Here is a 26,837-nt window from a genome sequence, read left to right on the forward strand (position 1 = left end):
AAGTTTTTTAGTAAAATATAAAAATAAATAAAAATGGAACTGTTTTAATTCACATATATGGACCTATGATGCTGGACACTATGTGCAGTTTAAATTGAGCATTGATACTCTTAACCCCCTAATCATTGTAACGTGAGAACAATATGGCAGTGACAACATCCTGGTGATGGAGCGCAAGCCAGACAGTGACACGCACGTCGTGGCCGGCTTCCCTAACAACACAGTAGCTATGATGCACACACTTCCGGTGTGTGGAATACAGACGGGGCGCTGGAACGCATGATGCGACCAGCGTTGATCTTATCACCCTAGGCGGATGTGACGCATACATTTCCTGCTTGTGAGACGCAGGCCGGGTGCTGGAGCGCACGCCGCTGGTCACCATACTAAGTCAGTAACGGAAGCGAGTGCGATATGACCACTTCCTCCTAATGGAGCGCATACAGGCGGTGGAACGCACGCCGCGAACGGAGCACTGGATATGAATGTGGATGAGGGTCACTTGCCTGTTCTACACACGTTCAACTGATATGGGTGAGCAATTTCTATTGATAGATGTTTAATTTAAGCATAATATAAGAGCTCTTATAGTTGATTTATTAAATGTTAGGCACTTCCGGAAAATGAAAAGTGGGAGTTGCCCTAGCACTTGTGTTTGAGCATAAATAGGTCCATATGGATATTGTTGGTTGTGCACTGGTGGAGGCAGGAGTAAGGGGGTCTTGACAAAGGTCTATGTTTAGACCGAAACGTTGACCATGCCCACTGTCACCTGAGAATATCGGTTATGGTATGTAAATAAAAACACCTGCATTTTGGATGAAGTCCGGTGAGTGCACCCGTTATTTCTATATGGATATATATATATATATATATATATATATATATATATATATATATATATATATATATATATATATATATATATATATATATATATATATATATATATATATATATATATATATATATATATATATATATATTTTGTTTTAAAAATTGATGTTTCGGCTGCTGGACACAGCCTTCCTAAGGACATACTGGGTCCAGCAGCTAAAATTTATGGATCAATAAAATGTTTTTTTATTTTACAAGTCCCTCCCTGGTGAGTGCATCTATACAAGAAACTGATTTTTTTTTAAAAAATATAAATAAATAGATGTAGATAAAGACTAAAGGTGAGTACACACGGGTGCAATTTCATGTAAAATCGCTGGGAATATGGTCGCTGAGCGACCATATTGCCAGTGGTTTGGAGCGATAAGTGATAAATCGCCAGCTGCGCGCTCCCATGTGCACTGCCTAATGGTCGCTGGAGCGTTGATCTCCCCAGCCCCGTGCCGCTGCTCCCTCCTCCCTCCCATCAAAGTGACAGCAGCAGCGTCTGCTGCTGCTGCGCTCCCCCTCCGCCCCGTAGCAGTGTCGCCTTTTCATCGCTGATGAGGAGACACTGAGCAATATGATTGCTGGGGATATATTGCTAGCAATATATCCCCAGCAATCATATTACCCCGTGTGTACACAGCATAATATGCCTCCCATGTAAATATGTAAACAAAAAGTTGTATTCATTAATAAGATCACTTAATTCTTCAACAGTTTCATATTTATTGTTTCTAATGTCACATAAAAAAGAGCTAAGAGAACCATGTTACTAGTCTTCTAACTTCCAGCATCTCCTGCAGTACACAGCCATCAAGGACATGCTTTGAATTAGACAATCCTTGTCCAGTAGCTATTGTCCACACCAGAAGTCTCTCACTGCTGTGTTACAGGCCGATGGTATAGGAGCGACCAGTGGGATTGTGAATAGCAGAGCAGGTGGGAGATGTAACAGCCCACTCATACCAGACTTTTTTGCCATTGTTACAGCGCCAGAATCGCACACATACTGTATCACCCTCTCGCAGTGGAATAGGTTGCTGTAAGATAAAAGGACAGGATTTGTAAGCATACTGCATTTCCACACAACACAATAAATCTCAGAAGCTCAGAGGAATACAGACCAACTTGTAACAAGCTGTATGGTTACACTTAAAGCAACACACAGCAGGTGACAGGCAGTGCAAGTACAGTATGTGCTGCAAATGGATTACATTGCAGCTGTCGTGTTAAGTAGAATGGTTAGGCTAAAAGTACAACGGCCTTTTGGCCATCATGCCAGTTGTGACAACTGTGCAGGATGGAATTAATTCCTCTCAATTCTACACATCCAGTAAATCAAGGTTAGCTAACCCTTAAGTGTGGAACAGCAGACTGCACACAGATTAGCAAATCTTGAATGGGTTTGTATTTAACCCTTTAATATGCCACGAGGTTCACAGCTCTGAGCCAAGGAGGGTACATGTGGCTACTGTTAGAGAGATTTAAATAGACAATGTAATATAGGACATCTGGGTTTACAGTAAAAATCCTAATTCCAGGAGGTAGATTTAAAATACATTCATAGAGCATTTTGCCAGGACTGCACAGATCTATTCATACAGAAAAAAGATCATGATCTGAAATGAAACAGACTTATCATTCGTGCGTGCGGTAATACCACTCAGTCCATCCTTAGAAGTCAACATTACATCAGACCTTTGGCAGGAGCGCTTTCTCCATTCGACAATGGCCTCCTGTGCAGCAAATCTGCCGCTTGCTCTTAAGGTGTGTACACACTTGTACAATTTAGACTATATTACAATTTATAGTGTTTACACACTTGTACAATGTGCATGAGATTTTGACTATATAGTAAAAATCTCATGCAGATCGCACAGGTTTTAACCCTTGCGATCCCGATGCACGCTCCCATATAGCAGCCAGAAAGTCTTGGCTGCATAGACTATATAGTGCAGATCTGCACTATATAGTCTAAATTGTATGCAGATAGTCTAAATTGTACAAGTGTGTACACACTTATACAATTTAGACTATATAGTGAAGATCTGCACTATATAGTCTATGCAGCCAAGACTTTCTGGCTGAGATACGGGAGCGTGCATCGGGATCGAATCTGGATCGCAAGGGTTAAAACCCATACAATCTGCATGAGATTATAGTCAAAATCTCATCTGGATCTCATGCAGATTGTACAAGGGTGTACACACCATTACACTTCCATAATATGCTCACTAAACAGTACATTTTTGTGTATACTTTCTGCCACTGTCTAAGCCGATCATAACAGCACCTTTGTGTAAAGCACGAGTCAGGTTTTCAGAAATGTGCACGGAGTCACAATGATTGCACTATGTGAGACTCTAATTTAAGTGCTGTGTTTGGTTTGATGTGTGTGGCTATCCAACTTCAACATTAAACTTATCTTACCTTAAAATTATAGTCCTTAAACTCAAAATTATAGTCCTTAAACTCAAAGTGGTTTGGAGTAAAAAGGATTACAATCTGCCCCCTCACTATAATCTGAAAAGGAGAACTCTTAGGTTCTCTTAGGTTAGGTACTACAGTCCAGTATTAGTATAGGAGCCTACTACCTGGTCTACTTCCTTGATACTTACCATAACAGCATGTTGGGGTCGTTGGGTCTACAGCAAGTTGGTCGACAGGTCAATAGGTCGACACAAACATTAGGTTGACAGGCTCTAGGTCGACATGGGGTTTTCACTGTTTTTGACTCGAATGCCGACACAGTCGACATGGACACAGTTTCCAGTGCATGACATCCCCTCACTATTGCTTCAGGCGCGGTGCCTCGCTGCGCTCGACTCACTATTTTATTCTCCCACCACACCCTAGTGGATGGTAAGGCATGTAATACCGCCTGTCGGCACATGTTGGCTCAAAAAAAACTGAAAAACCCATGTCAACTTAAGGACCTGTCGACCCAACGCTTGTCGACCAACTTGATATAGACCCAATGACCGTATCCCGCATTTTGTGGCCATTATAATCCTTAATCCATATGGCCAGCGTTTGATTGACTTCTTTATTCCCCTCTAGTAGTGCTTCTACCAAAATGACACTTATGGTGCCCACACACACACCGATCCCGGCGTGCGTTGTGGGCTTCACTAGCACACATAGCATTGCATCGTATGCCTTGTGCATGCGATGCGATGCGATGCTAGAAAAAGCTAGTACAAAAAGTATGTGCAGCACATACTTTTTGTACTGTACGATGAGGTGCCGCGAGAGCGCGCACCCCATCGTACAGCATCGCACCGCCGGGATCGGTGCGTGTGTGGGCACCTTTACTCAGGTTTAGGATTCTATCAAAAGAAGGTTATGTAGGGCAGTCTGTCTGCTCCAAGTTAGCACGTATTATTATATAGCTCCATAGAGGCTGGTTGGTTTCTTTGGGCAGCTTCCCGGCTCCTACATTCCTGCGCTGCATCACCCCCCTTTGCAAATTATTTCATTTTAGACCCAACTTCCCTTCATGACAAGTTTGACATTTTGTTTTGTTAGAAGTATCCATCTGTGACTATGTAAATAGCTCTATTGTCGACACTTTTATTGCAGTGTTTGATATGCTTCAATATGGTCTTTGGAATATCTTACATATATTTTTACTAGTGTTGTACCTTAGCAATGTCTCAATAAATTATTTAAATTAAATGTTTCTCGCTTTCATCTAGCTGTTTTAATGGAAAACTTGTCGACCCTATAAAATATAAACTGACCTTTATTGGAAAGAGAATGGGAAACCAAGAAAACATTCCCGGAGAGTGGGTTTCAGGGCAGATACCTGCAGTGGGAGAGAATAATGTCAAAACATAGGAAAGGGAGGAGAGTGAATAGATTGGAAATCATAAAAACATTTAATACTAACTTAGCGTAACATCTTTATAGAGAATGGTCTGGAAATATCCTGCAAATCCATGCAGCACTGTATTCAACTTTACACAGTATTTCAGGCAACAGTAACGGTTATTATCAATCACCGCATCTGAAAAAAAGAGAACACACATTAGACAAGTTTGTAAAAACTGCTAAAAAGGGTTCTGCAGAACACCCAGACTTTAGGGGGTTAACATAATGCAAATAATCCTCTTCATACACACTATGGATTCCACTTTAGTTGATGGGACCCATTGAGTTTTTCGTTACTACTCCATTTTGCCTGCTCTATCATCAGTTTTGGAGATACCTCCATTGGTTATAGACTACTGTTCTAGCTTCCTAGTATTTTAGATCACACTCCTTTTAATTGGGGCCTTTGACCAGGTGTGGGACGGCTGACTTCAGCAGTCCAATAGGAAAATTAAAAGCTGTTTAACTTTCTGGGAAAGTTTATGTTTATACCCACAAACTTCTATACATAGGACATTTATCTGGACGCAAACAGTGTTCATGTCAGTAACTGGAGACCGGAGGGTTTATTTACGAAGATGCTATGTTGCTATGGGCAACCAAACAGATTCCATTATCTTATTAGGTGCTAAATAAGTAGATTAGTAAATAACTCCACCAGTGTGTAGGCAAATTTGTAGTAGATTAGCGCAAACAAAAACACAGCCTCAACCATAATATTATTATCCCAAGATTCTATGTAGACATACCAAACGTTAAACATTATCCCAGGCATTCATCACCCTCACCTTTATTTGGGTGTTGGAAAGTGAAACACGGTAAGGGGTCTGAGAGTTGGTGGAAGTTGTGCAGTCTAACAACATAGGGCATCTCAAACTGAGCCTGTTTCATGGGAGATATGGTATAATAAAAATTCATGGAAATCAGGAAGGTACATTTCAAAATGGCCAATGTATAAAACATACTAAGAGCATTTACACAAGGATCATGATATACAAAAGTGGAATATAATGTGCATTTTATAATGGAGTTATACCTTTCTGTACCATGGGGTACAGAGTGCAAGGAAAGAAGCTTGGGTATAGAGCCAAAATGTTCAAATTCCTCAATCACTACATCTTATTTGCTGGCTGGGAATAGGTTTAATAAGCCCTAAAGACAAAACTAGGAATACAGAAAAACAGAAGGAAAGCACACCAACATAACAGTGAAAGAGAGAACAGAAACACAGCATAAGAGATGGGTGGTCCGTGTCCTCCAATGGACAGAGAAACATTTCACCCAAATCATTCCCTTATTTTGAGCATCCAACTGAAGACTAGACACTATTAGGGATGTTCCAAAGCTGTCCCTGAAGGTGTGTATTGCTTAGAAGTTGCAGTGCACAACATTAGAGGTAAAAATGTACCAAACACTGGTATTTCTAGCCTGAAACAGGTTTCCAAACCTTTGGCATGATCTGAAACATTCTCAGAGACCTTTTAGATCCCATTGCTACAGTATCTATGCTGTTAAGCTGGGGACACACTAGGCAGTGTGTGTGCGCGTACACAGCAATATCGTTCCTCATCTTCTCTCTACCACTACACACCTAAACCTCTACATAGCTCCCCCTTACTCTCATGATCAGGTCAATTTGTTAATGCACTTAATAATTCACTTTTAATGAACTGTATCCAGGACAGACAGCTGTCTAGATAACCGCCATCCTTTTCTGCTGAACTCACCACATCGGAGCCTGAATGGCCCCTTTTCTCTTAAAACCCAGAAGCCCAAAGAGCAACAGCAACAGCTAGTACCAGATCAAATGAAGGAACGTAACACCAAATGCTAAATAATCTGTTTGTAGCAAATTAAGATCTGAGAGGCCAACCGCAAATTTTAGCATCAAAGTTGACAAATAATACTTGGGAGATGCGGTCGGAATCCCGACGTTCAAAATACCGACCGCCGCAATGACAGCACTTTGTCCCTCTATGGATGTAAACCCATAGAGGGAGAATAAAATAGTGCACCGAGCCCGCAAGGGGGAGGGCGATCCACTGCCCCCCCCTTGTTGGCATTGCGGCCATCGGGATTCCGGCGTCTGTATTTCGACCGCCGCGATTTCATACTGATCCCATACTTGGAGATTATAAAAACAGGAACCAAATTACACCTTAGACAATATTACACTGTGCACTGTTACAGTGATAAACTTGCAGAACATTGCATATCTGAGCCCTATCCATTTATGAGACCTGTCAAGCAAAAAGAGGGTCCCTCAAATAGATACTAAAGAAATATTATAAAAAAATATATATAATAATTTTAAAAAGTTACTCACCTCTGGATCTCTGTCCTTTTCTCTGCATGCTCTCACCTCATTGTACAGTTTGGAGGAAGATATTGGGGCCAAATAAGAGGTGTACTCCCCCGGAATACTAACACCACCCTCTGACGACAAAAGAAAGCATGAGAAATGCAGAAAGATGGAAGATTAAGGAACATAAAAAGAGATTTCATATACTAACAGCACATTTAGATGCCAACTGTCCTCTAACACAAAAGAAGCACAGATGTACACCGACAAAAAGAATACATACATACATACATACCTTTAAGAAAATGCTGGGCTCCATCCAGACATTCAGGAGACAGTTCATTGTCTCCAAAAGACCCCAGCAGCTCACTGACAATAATATCTGCTTTCTCTGGTGGATTCCATTCCCTCATGTCACTGGACACAACAGTCACCTGACTTCCCCATTCTTCATAGCGCCACCCCTCCAGCCTGGGGAAGAAGAAGCAGTTATAAGGAAGAACTGACCAAATAGGTATTATGACCTTAATGTGTGGAATGATTACAAATGTATGTCTGCATCACTCACGTTATTACAGCATTCGGATTTTTCTCCACGGCATACACCTTAATTGTACGCTCTGCTTGCTTGGCAGCTCTAAGTGATGCATTTACAAGAGGACCCCGGCCGGCTCCGAGAACCATCAGGACTCTATAGAGTAATGCCAGGGCAGGGAATAGAAGTAAAAAAACATTGCCATTTGCCAAAAAACCTCACATGGAATGCCACAGCATGCAGTTTGAAAGAAATAGTCTAAAACACCACATATGTAGAACCTAAGCATTGGTATGAGATTACAGAAGTCGGAATAGAAATTAGATTGACCGCTACCTACTTAAACGGTATTGATAAGACTTCATACTATGTACAGATCATAGTAATAAAGTCAGATTTACCATGTTAACTACAGTGACGCTACAGCCATAACATTATGTGTCTGCATAAATACAAATGAACACCTACTGAGTTTTAGTTTCCTTCTCTTCCTCCGGAACTCTGTCCAGCAAACATTTATACACAGCCTGAAACAGAAGCAAAGCGTACTTTCAAACTGCAAGTAATCAGACAAGTGACCAGATGGATTAAGCCTTAACAAGTGATTAATGGAGAGTTATAAAAAAAAAAAAAAAAATTTATAACGGACAAGCCAATCAGCTCATAACTGTAATTTCTCAAACATCCTGTAACATGCCAATTATTAGCTGATTGGCTGGTACTTTATCCCTTTTTAAAGCTTGATTCATCTGTCCCAAAGAGATAAAGTGACAAACAAGAAGCCAATCAGCTCCTACCTATCATTAATAAAAGCCAAATGGAAACATGGCAGTTAGGGGGCGATTGGCTGGCTGTTTATCACTATAGATTTTATCCCTTTGTGAAGCTTAATACATCTGGCCGTTTATCACTTGTTAGGACTTAATATATTTGGCCCAATGGGAGCTATTTAAATGGTTTCAAATATAACCTGCTGTGAAATTTAAGCTGGGTACACACAGATTTTTTGGCCAATTTGTCTGGAAATATATTGGAGCATATGACAGTCAATCATTTGCTTCGATACACTAAATGAATAGCTAAAAACTATTTTTCAGATAAATTTGTTAAATCAGATGGCTTTAACCAGTTTGTCTCAATGACTATACATGTTTTCCAGTGTTTGGAAGCAAATGTTGGACTCATTTGCTCCCATACATTACCAGATTTTTGTTCCCACCAAATACAGAAAAAAGGTTGCTTAAAAAAAAAAAAAAAATCTTTCCAGTACTTGGTGTGCGATTCACTGAAATAAGCTAGTCCTATCCATCTGCGACAGCCGAGCCTAGATGTGGCAGAAACTGGCAATCATTGATATGAAGTATTTTTATAGCAATCAGTATAGAAGAGAGAACATGCTTCATTCCTGCTGTCAACAGCGTTGCCAATGCAGCTGTGTGATCAGCGCTTACTATGTAAGCTTACGTCTCCCCTCCACTTGCCAAAAACAGAATAACTATAACAACTTTCCTTTGTGCATAGATTTAGAACCATAGATGATGAGATCAAAAAGAGCAAGGCACAGGGGTAGTTAGCAGACCAACCTTGCAATAATACAAATCTACAAAACAAAAAATAGCCAGTGGATGTGTGTGTTGTCACTTCCTCTCTTTATCCATCTATATATATTCCCCCAACAAATCCTCTCAAGCTAGTGTAAAGTAAGCATACCAGTTACCACTCAGAGCATTAAAATCCAAGGTATTCATTATTTCACACTCCTATTTTCCAAGGCTGCAGAGAGGTTTCCGTGGCAGAGAATGATCATGCGCACAGAAGAACTTGGCATTCCCTACAACCTAGAGATGGGCACAAACAGTCCAGGACTCCTGTAGGAGCATGCAGTTGAGCTTCTTACATCTTTGGATGGTGGATAGCGAGCATACACATTAACCTTTTAACACTCTTCTGCTACAGACGTATATACTCTCTTATGCTCCATGTTAAAGACTACATTTTGCATATTTAAAAAAAAAAAAAATCGCACTTTTCTTTTTATTAGACAAAAAATTTCAATACACAGAAGTAACACAATGGTCCCAATTATCCCTTATTTATGGTCAATAAAAAAAAGGTAAAAATAAAAAGGTTGTATAAGTAATACGTTCTCCATTCTGCAAAAATGCGAATATAGGCGCAGATTGAATTTCTGGGGGCAGCTCCAATGGCACAAAGCTCAGTTTAAAGGGGGTGGGGGAGGGGAGGGGGCCCTCATTAGTAATATCCTACTAGAGAGAGATTTTTTTCTTCTTCATTATTTAGGCTCTGGCAAAATCCTTTCCTTGTTAGTTGCAGATCTTTTGCCATATGCAATGCCAGATGGCCTCACAGCTGACAGATATAAATGGGAAGACATCTTTGGGCAAGTTACAGATGAGCAGGTTAGACACTAGTGTTACACAGTATCCTGCCTACAGTGAAACTGCACTTGATAATCATCATTTTCCATCCTAATCATCATTTTCAGTCTTAATGGTAACAACCAATTGCCATACTGATAATTGTTCAAGTGCAAGAATTTCCTGAAGCTATGCAGTTAATTTACCACGGTTCTCATAACAGACATACACAGCATTTTTGTAATTGGCTGGTCAATGAAAACACTGAACCATAAACTGCATGTAGCAGTGAAAAATATTTGCAAAAAAAGAATAAATCTTGCTGCACTGGTCTAATTCCCGGTATACACCTGATCTTGATAAGACAATCTAGAATAAATAGAAAGACAAGATATAAGCGATAATTCGCATATATCTAGAGAGCGCCACAGTTGGATGAATTCAATACAAATTTATTAATATAAAATAACACACAATAAAATTGTACAGACAATATAAGCTCATAAAAATACAAAAAAGTAAAAAGAATCGATATATTCGCACACACTCCTATTGACGATTTCAAGGGCTGTAATAGACAGCTGATTGTCCTTTAAATTGATCCCCAAATGGATTTGGGGAATTATAAATGTCAGTGGCTTACTCAGAGTATTTATCAATGATTAACCGACCTCAGATCCTTTGAAATTTGAACAGCCGAGAGAAATATTCAGTTGTGCTGTGTATATTCAACAGACAGCTCCAGCACCCCTGTCAGCGGTCGCCGCCTGTTGACAACCCACTGATGAGATGTTTCACAGGGGGCGAGCCGTCCGTCTCCGGCAAACAGCGCGGATGGAAGTTTGCTGTACTGCCGGGAATCATATACCTTCTGAGGAAACCGCTGCTTACCCACATAGCGGAGAAACGCGTCAAGGGATTTTTACCAGCTGGCACTCCGTGTAGCCGACTCAGAGCAACCGCTTAACAATCTACCTCAACCTGCCTTAAAAATTTCCAAGCCGTTCCAGAGTGACCTCCCCAGTGTGTTGCTATCTTCAACAAGCAGCCGGCGTCTGACCGGTAATTCAAGCCACCGCAACCTGGGTGAGTGTTTGCACTGTGTCCTGACTTCTGTGATTCCCGGCAGTACAGCAAACTTCCATCCGCGCTGTTTGCCGGAGACGGACGGCTCGCCCCCTGTGAAACATCTCATCAGTGGGTTGTCAACAGGCGGCGACCGCTGACAGGGGTGCTGGAGCTGTCTGTTGAATATACACAGCACAACTGAATATTTCTCTCGGCTGTTCAAATTTCAAAGGATCTGAGGTCGGTTAATCATTGATAAATACTCTGAGTAAGCCACTGACATTTATAATTCCCCAAATCCATTTGGGGATCAATTTAAAGGACAATCAGCTGTCTATTACAGCCCTTGAAATCGTCAATAGGAGTGTGTGCGAATATATCGATTCTTTTTACTTTTTTGTATTTTTATGAGCTTATATTGTCTGTACAATTTTATTGTGTGTTATTTTATATTAATAAATTTGTATTGAATTCATCCAACTGTGGCGCTCTCTAGATATATGCGAATTATCGCTTATATCTTGTCTTTCTACATATTGTCCTCTTACAAATATACCTATTTGTACTTGGGAGCAGCCAACCATATTTACATCCATATTTACCTAATTGATTCAATAATCTTTGTGTAATTTTCCAGTTTTTTATTATTTTCTATTTTTTCCCCAAAAGGGGGTGTGGTCACTGATTGCGCCCGATTGGTTTGTTCTTTCTGAACCAGAGCTGTAATCTAGAATAAAGCTGGATACACACCTACAGATTCATCTGTCCAATATGACAATCAACCATTCTCTCCCAAATGCTGGAAACTGGAATTAATCAATTTGTCTGAATGAAAAGCCAACAATTGGGAGCAAATGTTTGATTCTCATGTTACCGTACACTTTTTCCCACCACCAGAGAGAAGAAGTCTTTAGATATGTGTAACAAGTGATTAATGGAGAGTCTAAAAAAAAAAAAAAAAAAAAAAAAAAAAAAAGAGAAGAGGCTAAGCTCATAGCTAATTTCCCTCTTCCCTCCGGTTGTCAAAGCCCTCTTCTGTTCACATTTCAATCACAGCTCTCCTATACTCAAACACTCAGTGACCATCTTTGTCCGCATACTCCTCTCCATCATTGACCACAAGCCTCTAATAGTACATTGATCAAGTTCTCACTACTTATATTTAAGCTGTAATGTGTATTGAACTGTGGCGCTCTTTATTTGTACTCTATTTTTGTTATTCATTCAATGTTATGCCAAGTTTTGTCTCTACTGTTAATTTGTACGGCGCTGCGAAACACCAGTGGCACCTTATAAATTAAATGATAATAATGATGTGTATCCAGTTTATCATGATTTGTCCAATCTGGTAATTATGTGAGCAAATGGCAATTGACCATTTTCTTCCAAACAATGAAAAACACACAAACATGCACGTTCAGACAGTGAAATCCATTGGATTTAACCAATTGATCAGAATGACAATTTCTGACCATTTTACGGCTTTTGGGAGCAAATGGTTGATTGCTATTTACTCCCATACATTACCAGATTTTGGCTGCAATCCAGTATTATCAGCCCACTAAGAGCAGCAGCTGCCAGTTGCCCTACATATGCCACAGTTTTACATGCAGTTCAATGAGAGCTGGACCTTATTGTCCACTCCTCTCAGAGTGCGCAGCACTCCACCATTCACTATTTCAGTCCCCCATTTGCACCTTAACACAAACTGGGCCAATTAACCAACTTGCACAAGCCATTATCTAGACCAGTTTAGACCAGTGGTAGCCAACCCTAGCCCTCGACAGCTACCAACAGTTCACATTTTCCAGACAACCTGGGCTGCTGCACAGCTGCACTCAATCACTGACACATTTTAAAAGATACACAGATGGGAGCTAATTAGCTCACTTGTGATTCTGTGAGGAGACCTGCAAAACATGCACTGTTGGTAGCTCTCGAGGACTAGGGTTGGATACCCCAGATCTAGACCATGTGTCTTCAACCTATGGCCCTCCAGATGTTGTGAAACCACATTTTCCAACATGCATTACCACATTTTTTCCTATAACAGCATGCCAAAACTGTCAGGGCATGCTGGGACATGTAGTTCCACAACATCTGGAGGGTCACAGGTTGAAGACCTGTGATCTAGACTGTTTCCCCATACATATACTATTGGTACTGTACCTAATTTGTTTTAGATTGCCTGAATTCTTATACACTCCTTATGTCAATGCAATAGAATGCTTTGCTATATCTGTTTTTCGGTACATGTTCCCTGTGTGATAACTGTACTGTCTCTGCTTATATTGTTACCTACCTGGCAGCTGCATGACCAGTGGCACCGCCGATGGCTGCCTAGGCGCTGTGCAGCTCGACCGGTATGTGTTCCCTGTGTGATAACTGTACTGTCTCTGCTTGTACTGTTGCCTGCCTGACTGTTGTGGCGACCAGTGGCGCTGCTGCTGACTGTCGATGTGCCGTGAAGCTCGGCGAGTAGATAGGTGGGATGAAAAATACATGGACCTGAATCTACACTGAAATCACCCATTTTGTGTAATTTCTTCTAGGGATAATCTACTATTGCACACAGGGTAATCCTACGCAGTTTGCCTAATATTTCTGCCAAACCTGGTACCTTGCCTGGGTCTAGTACACAACCCATGGAAGTGATCCAAAATGCTGCACCAATCCTGCATTAGGCTTACTGTGTGCTCAAGGGTTTCTTTTGTCTGTGACTTTTCTGTTACTGTACTACCTACATCCTCTGTATTATGTGTATGGTTTTAATATCTGTAAAGCACCTCGAGTCCTGTTGGAGAAAGTGCGCTATATAAATACTTCCTTATTCTAAAATATTGGCGTGGCTTCATTTTTAGAATGGGTATTCCTTTAAAACTGGTGAAATCTATTAATATATAGGGCTAAATGTGTGTGAGAATCAGAAAGTGAGAGATTTGAGAGTTTTAAAAATCTTTTAAATCTATTACATGGCAAAAAATCAAACTGTTTTTTTCAGTGTAAATAATTGCCACTTTAAACCAAAAAATTATAAAAACTCTCCCAAAAAAAAAAAAAATCAAACCATTACATTTGGCCCTTATTATTCTATATTAACCCAGTGCAGCATGACTCTGCTGAAGTGCTGGCGACAGGCCGGATATGTGGCTATGACCAGTTTAGAACGGTTATTAATAATTAAAACAAATTAATTATTTTTGTGACGAATAACCCAGGTTTCACTACAAACTAGCTTTTAACAAATAAATGTGGGGCCTAGTGTCAAGCGCAAAGCAGAGAATGAAAGCAGAAACCACCCAATTTACCTGCTGGTACTGAGAATATTTCACCGGATCTTTCTCAAATACTTCATAGGTTTGAGATTCCAAGTTATCCATTAGAGGCTGCGAATGAAAGTACCAGGTGACATCATTCAAGTCAATTAGAGAGATTAGAATACATTTCTGAATACAGTGCTCTGGAGGAGCCATCCGTTTATAAACGCTTAGTAGCTTATCCAGGTGAGCCCTATTTCATGTACACACACACACACACACACACAGGGTAGAAGCATAAACCTTAGGACAGTTATGGCTAAACTTGACACTCCAACTGTTATTGAACTACACATCCCAGCATGCCCTGCTACAGTTTTGCTATTTGGCCATGCCAAAACTGATGCAGGGCATGCTGGGATGTGTAGTTCAACAACAGCTGGAGAGTCAAGGTTAGCCATTACTGCCCTAGGATCTAGGGTTAATGCTTGTGTGATTGCATATGTAGTCAAACAACTTCAGCGAGCCAAAAAATTGCAATGGGGGGTATTCAATGTCAGGGGCACGCCTGTCGAGCTAGCACGACAGCCGTGCCCCTGTCCCGTTCTCGGTCAGCTCTACTGGAGCTCGGCAGTCGGGATTCAATGTCCCGGCCGCCGAGCGGCAAGAAGGGGGCGTGGTTGCGAGATAAGGACAGAAATAGACGAGCTCCGGCCAGGAGCTCGCCTATTTCCGGCTTTTCTCGGCAGAACAAGCCCGACAGCTTGTAATGTCAGGCTCGTTCTGCGCAGAACCCCTGTTCAATGCTGTCGGGGAAGACGGCTCCCCGACAGTCGGGATTCCGACAGTCAATACTCCGACGTCGGAATCCCGACTGCTCCCTCGTGGGGGTCCTCGACCACCATAGAGGGAGAATAAAATAGGTGGCGAGCGCAGCGAGCCCACAAGGGGCTTCATTGCGCTCCCCACGCTGTGCAGTCGGGATTCCGACGTCTGAGTAATGACTGTCGGAATCCTGACTGTCGGGTAATTATACCACACCCCATTGAATAGGGCCCCGCAGCCATCTCCCCCGTCGGGAGATGGCTGCGGGAGCTCGAATGACATTGCGTACCCCCAATGTACATAAAGTCAAATCCAATATGAATATTAGAAATATATATATATATATATATATATATATATATATATATATATATATATATATATATATATATATATGTGTGTGTATTTTTTTTTTTATAGTGAACATTTTACTTTTTTGATTAACAGTCACATCACCACCCAATTAAAAGTAAGTCATCCTAAAGTGCATGTTTCTACCTTTGTGCTATTGCTCAATGATAATAACCACTTCCACAATATTGCATTCCGTGCATTAATTCAATGGGTTTAAAACGGATTGAGTACACCAAAATGTTTACCTGGAGTGGAGACTGTAAATAATCCTCATAACCCTTGGCAAACATCTCATAAGCATTGGGTGAAGGGCGGTTTTGGCTTAAATACTCTAGATACTGCAAGTAGGAACAAAAGTCTTTCTCTGAATGGCGATGAGATCCCGAAATCACAAACTGCACCTCCAGCTTAAAGAGTAAATGGTAATACACAAATGAAGATGAGAACGTTATTGGCCACATTTCCTCCATGTCATCTTGTAGATCAACCCACAGTGTTACCTTAAATAGTCGGAAGATGAGGCGTTGGTGCACTTTGGACAGTACAGGAAATCCTTTTTTATTAGTGAGGAATATGCTGGTTGGGAGGATGGCTGCCTTGATTGGTTCTCCCAACCACCGGTCAATTATATCATTATTAGGAAGATCAGCACCCACTTCAATAGCTGACAGGGAGTAATTGGGTATAATGGTTACACATTTATGGTGAAATGGCATTAAACGAGATAGAGATTATATAGATTTATATTATAGCTCACCCAAAGCAACTCTCTTGTTGTAATCACACAAGGTTCTGAAGTTATGCCACCTAGGGAGCAGATACAGAAGAGAGAAAGATAAAGAGGACTGCTTATCATCTGGGGTGCCTCAGCAACTTTCTCTCCCTGCTTCTTACCACAGCCAAGTCCTTTCTTCCCCACCATTATCTTTCTCATCACATTGCGGAGAAGGATCATTTTCTATGAGGTCATCTCGCAGGTCATCTGGAGCCATTAATGGTACTCTCATCCAGAACTAGAAGCAGAATGAGACAGATCATTTCAGCTCCATTCAGAATTAACCAATATAGGTAAATGGGCACAGTATCCTCACCATTGTGGAATGGTGACCAGTGTGAATGTGATTGAGAAGGAGTCGAGCCAGGTTGCTATTCTCCTCTTGGGAAAGAGGGATTAGAAAGGCAGGAAGCCCCAGATATGCTGAGAAATGTAACTCCTGCAGCAGAGCCTGAAATATAAGAAGTGAGAGGTTAGAAAATAAATTAAGTTGTGCAACAGAATGCAGGTCTTTTTCAAGGACATTACTCTTTTTTTTTGCTCTGGATGCCAGTAACCCTATTAGCACCTATGGGAGTGGCAAGGCACCATCTTAGCGTACCTCTGCCTTAGATGAGGGCAGTGTGGGGTAGGGGTTTAAGCCAGCTCCACCTCTTCTTGAGGACAACTGTGAACACGGTTAGGTCTAAATCCAAAGGACCTGCGACATGACAGAGTAGGAGAGGGGGCGGAGCAAGGTCAGGAGAAGGGTCCCAAATGGCCCCCTGCTTCATGCACAGTGGCTTGCTCCGCTTGCCACCTGGCTACTAATGTTAACCAGTGGTGGCGTGGATAGTGAAGCTACACGGCCCCCAGACTTGCTCCTCTCCCTGGGTGTGAAAGCCCACTTGGATTTAGCAACTACCATATAGTAAAGTAGAGGTAACTTCTCTACAGGAGAAGGGACTGTGCAGAAATATCAGATGTAAATAAATGGATAGAGCCAAATCAGATCAAGAGCTGTTTAGAAGATAGCTGATGCTTTTTCAGTCAATATATGGCTCAATAGTCATTCTTTCATTCACTCTAAAAAAGTTGCACTGAATAAAACATCAAACGCCCACAAAAGTAGCACCATGTGCAGCTTCCCCATCAATTAGCATTGGGTGAGACATCAGAATGTTATTGGTGACTTTCCAGGATGCTCGATAACAGGTAAAAGAGCCAAATGCTCAGTATACTCCCCAAGCAACCACCCATGTCATACTCATGGAGGTATGTCACATTCAAATTTCAATATAATACAAAAATACATAAAAAAAAAAAAAATTAAAGTTAATCATCGTGCTAATCCACATTACATAAATAGTATTACTCAAGAGAATTACTGTATATTATCAAGGTAATTACCCAAAAATAGCTTACCGCTTCTGAAGTTTTGCGCATAGCTGGCACCTCTGAATCGGGCTTAATCCATTCTGACAGTTTCCCCACAATAAGAGTGTTCCAATCTGTGAAAAAAAAGCTAATTTGCCTGTTCTAGAGCTGAACATAAAGTTTAAGTACATACTTAAATGTTTATTTAGAGTTCTAATAAACTATATTTAAACAGAGAAGAAATAACACTGTGCAATTTGCAGCATCAATTTTGACTTTATACTCAAAAATCGCATAGCAAATAATGTTTTGCTGCATCTAATACAGTTGCGCGGCCGGAGCGGCATCAAAAGTGGAAATAGACGGGTGTGGTATAGGGTTCCGACAGTCGGGATCCCAACAGGCCGGACTCAGACAGCATGGTGAGCGCAACAAAGCCATTTGTGGGTTCGCTGCGGGCACGGTGGCGAGCGTAGCCCACGAGGGAGAATAGCCGGTGGCCGTCGGGAACCCATCTGTCAGTGTTTTAACAGTCGGGATCCCGACTTCGGGTAAATGACTGTCGGGACCCCGTCCGGCACCCAAATAGACTGTGCAGCACAGTATAATAAAATCGCTCTATCTATATATGCAGATTGTGGGATCCAGCACTCCACAAAAAACTGCAATTACCCTGGTACCTTCCTGGGCTTAGGTAGAATGCAAGGTTGTACCGAAGTACTGAGGCGGCACTCACTGTATCGGCAAGCTGCTGCGACCATTAGTGGGCTGAACACTGGATCACGCACACAGCGATTTATCGCAGCAGCACAAACAAATCACTGGCAATATGGTCGCTCAGGGACCATATTGCCACCAATATTGCACCTTGTGTACACAGCTTTACACACACAGATGGGCATGCATATAGAATCTATATATAGATTCTATATGCAATTAAATGAAATTCCTGGGGTAATGGACAGTCGTGCTGCTGAGACACAGCTGGGCATGCATATAGATCATATGCATGCATGGCTGTGTCTTGACAGCGTGACCGTCCATTACCCCCAGGAAGTTCATTTTAACCCCATCTGGGGTAATTTCCCCCTGTTCCCTGACCACCGTTCAGGAAGATAAAAGATAGAATTCTGATTGGTTGCCCATTGCAACATCCCATCTTCAATAGAACACCCATCTTAGTAAATAAGCCCCACAGAGGATAGATAAAAAATAGTGTGTGTCAAATACTTACCGCGCCCCGACAGTAGTAGGTCTGAGCGAGTCTGAGGTCCAGATCTTGACCTAGCTGGCTCCTGGAAAAACTCTCGCTTAAAGCGTGGATTGAAGATTGGCATACAGAGGAAGTCAAAGCTAAAGAGATTTATAAGGAAAAGCAAAATTCATTTTCTAGAAAACACTAAACAAACAAGAATTTCAATATTGTATTAAGATGTATAACGAACAGGGTAAATAATTCTATATTTTGAATACACCCGTTATGAGTGCTACTTCATAAGTAGCAGACATTTAATAAAAAGATTTATCTCTAATAACATATCAGATGGCACACAGTGGTTATCAAAGATCTCAATTTTTCCAGGTAATCCAGCAGGTGCTCTCATAAAAAAAAATGAAAAAAAAAAAAAAAAAATCCACAGGTGAAAGGAATTAATTCACTTGTGATTGTGTAAGGAGACATAAAGATGAACTGTTTTGGGTCCAGAGAACAGTTTGAGAAGCTGTGATTGAAAGCAGGGATGGCCAGAACGGTCTACGAGATCTACTTAATGCGCGCTCCTATGCACATCCCATCACACAGTTAAAAAAGCATGTGCTGCACATACTTTTTGCATACCCTCCAACATGACCCATTGCATTTGGTACACAATGCTCTGCTCCTGGATTTCCATGGTAATGTATGATTGCCAGCACCTGTGTGGAACTAGGTAATTGACGAGAAGGGTGTTTCAACACAGGTGATGACAATCATACATTACCAGGGACGTCCTGGAACAGAGCATTGTGTACCGAATGCAATGGGTCATGTTGGAGCATACTTGCCTACCTGACCCTCTCCATGCCGGAGAAAATGCTCTGTTCCTGTGCTTCCCTGGTAATGTATGATTGCCATCACCTGTGGTGAAACACCTTTACCTAGCTCCCCACAGGTGCTGGCAATCACACACTACCAGGGAAGCACAGGAACAGAGCATTTTCTTCCGAATGGAGAGGGTCAGGTAGGCAAGTATGTGTTGGAGGGTATGTTTTTGTACTAGATTGCATCTCATTGCATTGCAAAATGTACCATATATACTCGAGTATAAGCCTACTTTTTCAGAACATTTTTTATGCTGAAAAAGCCCACCTTGGCTTATACCCGAGTGAGGGTCCCACTTGAGTCAATACGTTTTCCCAGTTTTTTGTTGTGAAATTAGGTGTCTCGGCTTATACTCGAGTATATACGGTAGTCCAAATTCCATACAATAATTGTACAGTGTATGGGCACCTTAACAGTTCACATTTTCCAGATCACCTGTCCACCAGCTAGTAGTCATTCTAGCACATTACTACTGCTATGCATGTGTTGATTTACTCTGTATTTTATATATTACAATCATTACACTGTGTGTTTTATGTATATGTAATACAAGCAGTAGAGAGTGGTATTAATCCCTGGGCGGTATCGCCATCTCCCCACATATATTCTAGTACTCTGGGACGGGAGGAATCACACACAGTCAGTCACACCAATAACCGATCGTTACAACCCCAGATTCTGTATTGCACCGATCAGAGTGGAACGCAGTACATTCAATAATGGGGTTTGGTCACCATTGAGTGCGGCAGATAAAAGGGGTGTACAGATGGTACGATTGCTTCGCTATTTGATTGTGATCTAATCGCAAGGCAAGTGCGATTAAATCTATTCTATTTTGATGCAGCGCATCTGAATCGGCATCTAATGCGGCAGAAAACCACTTGATGTCTATTCGATTTTGACCATATACTCAAAAATCGAATTAAAAGCTAGCCACCTCACTCACCACGCTTTGGGCTGGGTTGCTAACTCTTCTCTCCATAGGGAACTTATTCCCAAAAGATAACCACATGAATAGTGTCCAGTAGTGGCAAATTATGCTAGCTCAAGGAGGACTCCATGTTCTGATAATAACTGCCATAATTGTCTAAGAAATTATCCTCTATGATGGGAGCAGATAATGGACAGGAGCCTTGGTACATCCCACCCACCGGACACCCTGGTGACACACACCTATCTCTGCACAGAGAGATGTGAGAAGATGCTGAGCAGCGCACGCTGCGAGTCACACTACACAGCACAACGCACATGTCTTCTATCAGAACACATGTCATATCTCACACAGCCACCACCATGAGCTGGAACCTCACCCCTGCTTGGCCACAGCCCCCAGGGTGTCCGCCACCTCTGGGACACAGCTGAGATCCCGACCGCTAGACACCCGGCCTCCACCGCTGCCTGCCGACGCCATCTTCAATGTAGCAGGATCACTCCACGCGCGCTATACCAGTCACACGCCTCCCTCTAGACTCCTGTCACCAACAACCAATCAGAACAGCGCGTAGTCGGCGAATATGGTAAGCCCGTTTTACGTCGCGGAAAGGCAAACAGTGCCGCGAGAGTTGCCAGCCAATCAGTGAGAAGGACTGTTCACAAGGGGACGCACTTTGCAAAGTAGGCGGCTTTTTTTTTTTCTCATTGTTACCACGCCCACACACAACCATAGCAACAGTCAAGCGAACCAATAGCAGCTGGAATTTGTTCATAAGGCATGATGAATTCTAAACTGCATGTCAATGGGCCAGTGGCGCAATGGATAACGCGTCTGACTACGGATCAGAAGATTCTAGGTTCGACTCCTGGCTGGCTCGGAGATTTTTTTATTTTTATTTTTTTATTAGGCAACATGTAATTACATTATCATTTACTAATGATGAAAATCAGCATGTTACTGTTTTTATTCTGTAGACAGGACACACATGTGTGAGTGTGTGTATTGTTGTACAGAAAACAAATACAGAACTAGATGTGAATCCTAAGAAAGCTTAGTAGCTTATACATTTTAAACTGTTTGCATTATCATAACTACTTTTCTAACTGTACAAATATTTGGACCTTGAAAGCTTTGCAGAATATTGGGACGGAAGCGGTACATCTGTCAGAATGAACTTAGGTCTACAGTCATTAGGTCGACCCCACTAGGTCGACTGGCAGGAAGGTCGACCTGACTTAAGTTCGACATGGGCCAAGGTCGACATGACTTAAGGTTGAATTTGCATAAAGGTCGACATGAGGAAGGTCGACTGGTCATAAGGTCGACATGGGTTTTTCACTGTTTTTTTTATCCGAATGTCGACACAGTCGACATGGACACAGTTGGCAATGAGAATCGGACCCTCGCATCGCTCGCAATGCTTCGGGCACACTATTTTATTCTCCCACCACGCCCTAGTGGATGGTAGGGCATGAAACACCGCCTGTCGGCACATGTCGGCTCAAAAAACAGTGAAAAACCCATGTCGACCTTATGACCAGTCGACCTTCCTCATGTCGACCTTTATGCAAATTCGACCTTAAGTCATGTCGACCTTGGCCCATGTCGACCTTAAGTCAGGTCGACCTTCCTGCCAGTCAACCTAGTGGGGTCGACCTAATGACTGTAGACCTAAGTTCATTCTGACAGATGACCGCATCCCATTGGGACGTATGCTGTAACATAGCACTGAAAGCACTACATTGATGGCTATAAAACATTCTAACCCCTACCATCGATGGTTCCTGCTATCAATGCGCTGCGCATGTGCAGAGCAATGGGACACTAGGTCCCAACCATCGATGTTTTGGGAACATTGATACTCGATAGCCATCCCTACTACATTGCTTTAGGCTATCTCTCAAATGTACCCATTTCATATGTCCTCATTTTTGAGAAGTTAGGAATGAATGTAATTCAAAGGTGTGTTCTAATTAATATTATTGGCCAATGGAGTGTCCAGCGCTGCAAATACAGTAAAGCATTGATTTTCCATACATTCCAACTTGACCCATTCTAGGAGGGACACAATACTCTCTTTCTGGACTTCACTCTTAAGGTCCCCATACATTAGGCCGACTTGTCCTAAAGACCAGTCGGACCCAATTCTCCTATGAGCTGCCTGGAAGATCCCTGGGAGGCTCACATATGATTTGGCACTTGATGTGCCCTTTTTTACATGTGATAAATCGCATGCGATTTTTCACATGTATAACCAGGGAGCTGCAGCTGGCCGGAATGAGCAGCAGGGCAGGCAGGGGTATAGCAGGATGGGCAGCGGCGGGTATTTGAATTTTAAAATAACCTGTCAAATGACTGGCCGGTATCTGATTGGCAGAGAGAGCACTCTCAGCCAATCAGCAGCCTCCCTTCTGAGCGGACAGCCAGTCATTTGACAGGTTATTTAAAAATTCTAATACACTCCGCTGCCTGTCCTGCTGAACACCCGCTAGCGTTAAGCACCTGCCGTCTGCCCTGCTGCTCCAGCACCCGGATCCAAGGTCGGACATGATCTTATGTGCAGCCCGCAGGGGCGGATTGGGCCGCCGGGAAACCGGGCCATTTCCCGGTGGGTCGGCCCCAAACTCACTAAAACCGGGCCGCCGTGCTCCCCCTAGGCTGGCTGGGCACTTTGCCCCAAACCAAAATGGCCACGGGGGGGGGGGCTGCTGCGCATGCGCAACAGTGTACAGCACCGCCCATGGGCCTTCTGCTGTTGCTGGGAACACGCAGGGGTAGGCAGCCGGTTACATGTTGCTCATCTTCCTGCACCTTCTGGAGCTCTGAGGTCGGAATGGCGGCTGGTGGACCGGCGGCGGCGGCGGTGGTGGTGGAGTTGGCTGCAGAGACCTTACTGCTCATGGACAGGTTGCACTGCAAGAGATCATTTCTGAAGTGGCTGTAATTGGTACGTTGAAGGCTCCCAGCACCCGTTCCCCCTTTGGAGCCAGTAGGTGAGTCCCACCCCCACATACACCGCCGAATCCACCTCGCTGGTTCTATTCTGCGAGGTGAAAATGGCGAGTGTGGCCATCAAAACGGTGGGGCTCGCCACAATATACAGAGTGCATGCTGCATTTGCGGCAAACCTCACCATTTAGGGCAGTACGGATTGTGTAATGGTTAGCAATACTGCCTCACAGCACTGAGGTCATGAGTTTGATTCCCACCATGGCCCTAACTGTGTGGAGTTTGTATATTCTCCCCCTACTTGTGTGGGTTACTGCCTCCAACCCAAAAATATACAGCTAGTGTTAGACTTCTGTATGTTTATTATAGCAACCACTGTTCTCAACTGTGCTTATAGATAGATATTGTCAGTGTATGTCTGATAGTTGTTGATAAAGTTTTTTCAGGTACTTCCTGTTTTCTCTTCCTGGTTGTTATGCAGTAGCTGGTGATGCAGCAAGCAGAGTGCAGCATGTCATCCAAGTTATATGTTCATCATTAAACGTTCTTCTTGAAAATCTTACAGCATCTACTTGTTCTAAATGCGTTCCTGCTAACAGGTTATGGGCCCAGGACTGCAGAAAGAGAAGTAACAAGAGTCAAAAGCACTCAAACAGAAAGGCAGAACCCAGAAGAGACATGGCTGCCATTAACAGTGCCTCAGCCAAATTCACAGTGATGAATCTGACTAACCAGAACTACCAGACATGGAAATTCAAAGTAAAGATGCTGCTTATAAGAGAAGGTACGTGGAAATGCATACAAGAACCTAAACCTAACCCAGTCACAGAGGAATGGACTGAGAGAGATCAGAAAGCCCAGAGTACAATCTCTCTCAGTATAGATCAGGCATGTCCAACGTTGGCCCTCCAGATGTTGTGAAACTACACATCCCAGCATGCTTTGCAATAGTTTTAGCATTCTCTAATAGCAAAACTGTGGCAAAGCATGCTGGGATGCGTAGTTTCAAAACATCTGGAGGGCCAACGTTGGACATGCCTGGTATAGATGATGATCAGATCGTGCATATATGTAACTGTGACAGTGCAAAAGATATGTGGGATGTGCTGCAGAAAGTACATGAGAGAGCAAATTTAAGCAATAAGCTATATTTAATCAGAAAGCTGTATCAGACTAAACTGCTTAAAGGCCAGGACATGCAGGATTATATAAGATGTACTCTAGAGATGGTAGAGCGTCTGCGTTGCATAGGAGAAGAAATAAAAGACTTTCATATAGCAGCCCTGATACTCAGTGGTCTCCCAGATAGTTATGAGACACTTGTAACTGCACTAGATGCCAGACCAGATGATGAACTTACATTAGAGTATGTGAAAGGCAAACTTGTGGATGAATATAAGCGCAAGACTGAGAGCACAAATAAGGATGAAGGATCCTTAGCAGAATCGGCATTAAAGGTGCAGAACAGTTTTAAGAAATCCACTCAGAGACATGAAACACGTGAATGTTTTGTATGCAAGAGACCTGGTCACATAAAGGCAGACTGCAGAGTTTGGAAAGCCAGAATGGATCAGTTAAAGAAACAAGATGCTAAGCAAAAAGCAAACAGTGCTATAAAGGAGCCAGGAAACACTTCTAATGCTGAATTTGCCTTTCATAGTAACAGCGGTACCTCAGTGATAAATGCGTGGTGCATTGACTCAGGAGCTACAAGTCATATGACTAATGATAAAAATTTCTTCACTCAGTTGGACCAAAGTAATTCAGAAAGAATAGCTACAGCTAATGGACATTACATGGTTTCAGGAGGGATAGGGGAAGGTTATCTTTACTGTCCAGTCTCTCCAACATTTACCAGAAAAATATTTATGAAGAATGTACTGTATGTGCCCAATCTTGACACTAACCTGCTATCAGTGAAAAAGCTCGCCAAGCAAGGACATATTGTGACATTTAAAGGTGACAAGTGTATTATTACAAATGGAAGCCACATTCTTGCAGAAGGAACTATCAAAGATGAGCTATATCAGTTAAAGTGCAGAGAAGTTGTTAATACCGCTAAGCAGGAGCATATTAACTGCATCCATGTATGGCACCGTCGTCTAGGGCACAGAAATCCAGCAGCAATAAGAAAACTAGCCCAAGAACAGCATGCAAATGGTATCAAAATTGATCCTTGCACACAAATGATGAAGTGTACCAGCTGCCTAAAAGGGAAAATGACAAGAAAACCTTTTCCAAAAGCAAGTAATAGTAGAGCTGAGAATTGTCTGGATATAATTCACACAGATGTATGTGGACCAATGAAAAATATGACCCCAGGACAGAAAAGATATTTTCTTACATTCATTGATGATTACTCCAAATTCACAACTCTTTACCTGCTGCAAAGTAAGGATGAAGTCTCAGAAAAACTTGAAGAATATCTTGCCCTAGTAAACAACAAGTTCGGAAGATTTCCAAAAATAATGCGTGCAGATAATGGCACAGAATACAAGAGTGGCAAAACACAAACCATTCTGAAAAGACATGGAATTACATTCCAGACTACGGTACCTTATAATCCAGAGCAGAATGGTGTCGCTGAAAGAATGAATCGGACACTATGTGAAAGTGGGCGGAGCATGCTCTTTGATGCAGATTTGCCAGCAACTTACTGGGGAGAAGCAATCATGACAGCCTGTTATCTCCAAAATCGTTTATTAGGTAAAACAACTGAAAAGACTCCATATGAACTATGGAATGGAAAGAAGCCTGACCTGCATCATATTAAAATATTTGGAAGTAAAGCATTTGTACATGTTCCAAAGGAAAAGCGCTCAAAATGGGATGCTCGAGCAGAGGAAGGAGTGCTCGTAGGTTACAGTGAGTCTCAAAAGGGATACAGAATTCTACATAAAGAAACCAACAAGGTGACAATAAGTAGAAGCGTTATAATTGATGAAAACTCAGTGTATCTTACATTTGAAGAAATGACACAGGCAGTGCAGCTTGAAGAACAACCACCGTCAGTAGAAGAAAACGATATTGAAGTTGCTATAAGTGATCCTGTTACTGCTGAAGAGGAAAGATTACCTCTACCTCCAGTCAGGAGTTCTACAAGGTGTAATAAGAATATTCCACCAAAGCGACTATCTTATCTTGCACGAACAGCACCAGAACCTGAACCAGAATCCTGGAAAGACATGCAAAAACTGCCCACTAATAAAAAGGAAAAATGGATTAAAGCAGCTGATGAAGAAATGGAATCTCTTAAACAGCTCCAGACA

General features: G+C 42.2%; 1 protein-coding gene and 1 non-coding gene across 2 annotated transcripts; one reads left to right on the top strand and one right to left on the bottom strand.

Moving 5' to 3' along the window:
- Window positions 1-1,584: 1,584 nt before the first annotated feature.
- PRMT5 (protein arginine methyltransferase 5) lies at window positions 1,585-21,231 on the bottom strand. The gene is made up of 17 exons (XM_083188997.1): window positions 20,996-21,231; window positions 18,840-18,958; window positions 17,654-17,739; window positions 16,566-16,700; window positions 16,369-16,487; window positions 16,232-16,281; window positions 15,975-16,138; window positions 15,720-15,881; window positions 14,347-14,424; window positions 8,061-8,119; window positions 7,626-7,748; window positions 7,353-7,528; window positions 7,082-7,191; window positions 5,544-5,637; window positions 4,775-4,891; window positions 4,626-4,690; window positions 1,585-1,922 (listed from the first exon to the last, which is right to left on the bottom strand). Exons 1-17 carry the CDS (start codon window positions 21,094-21,096, stop codon window positions 1,770-1,772), a joined length of 1,911 nt encoding a protein of 636 aa, XP_083045123.1. The 5' UTR covers window positions 21,097-21,231; the 3' UTR covers window positions 1,585-1,769.
- A 192-nt stretch (window positions 21,232-21,423) lies between these two features.
- TRNAR-ACG (transfer RNA arginine (anticodon ACG)) lies at window positions 21,424-21,496 on the top strand. The gene has a single exon. It is a non-coding gene; the product is annotated as a tRNA-Arg (tRNA).
- Window positions 21,497-26,837: the final 5,341 nt, after the last annotated feature.

This window comes from Crinia signifera, chromosome 1, assembly GCF_055691185.1.
Source record: "Crinia signifera chromosome 1, ASM5569118v1, whole genome shotgun sequence".
In the NCBI taxonomy this organism is placed as follows: domain Eukaryota; kingdom Metazoa; phylum Chordata; class Amphibia; order Anura; family Myobatrachidae; genus Crinia; species Crinia signifera.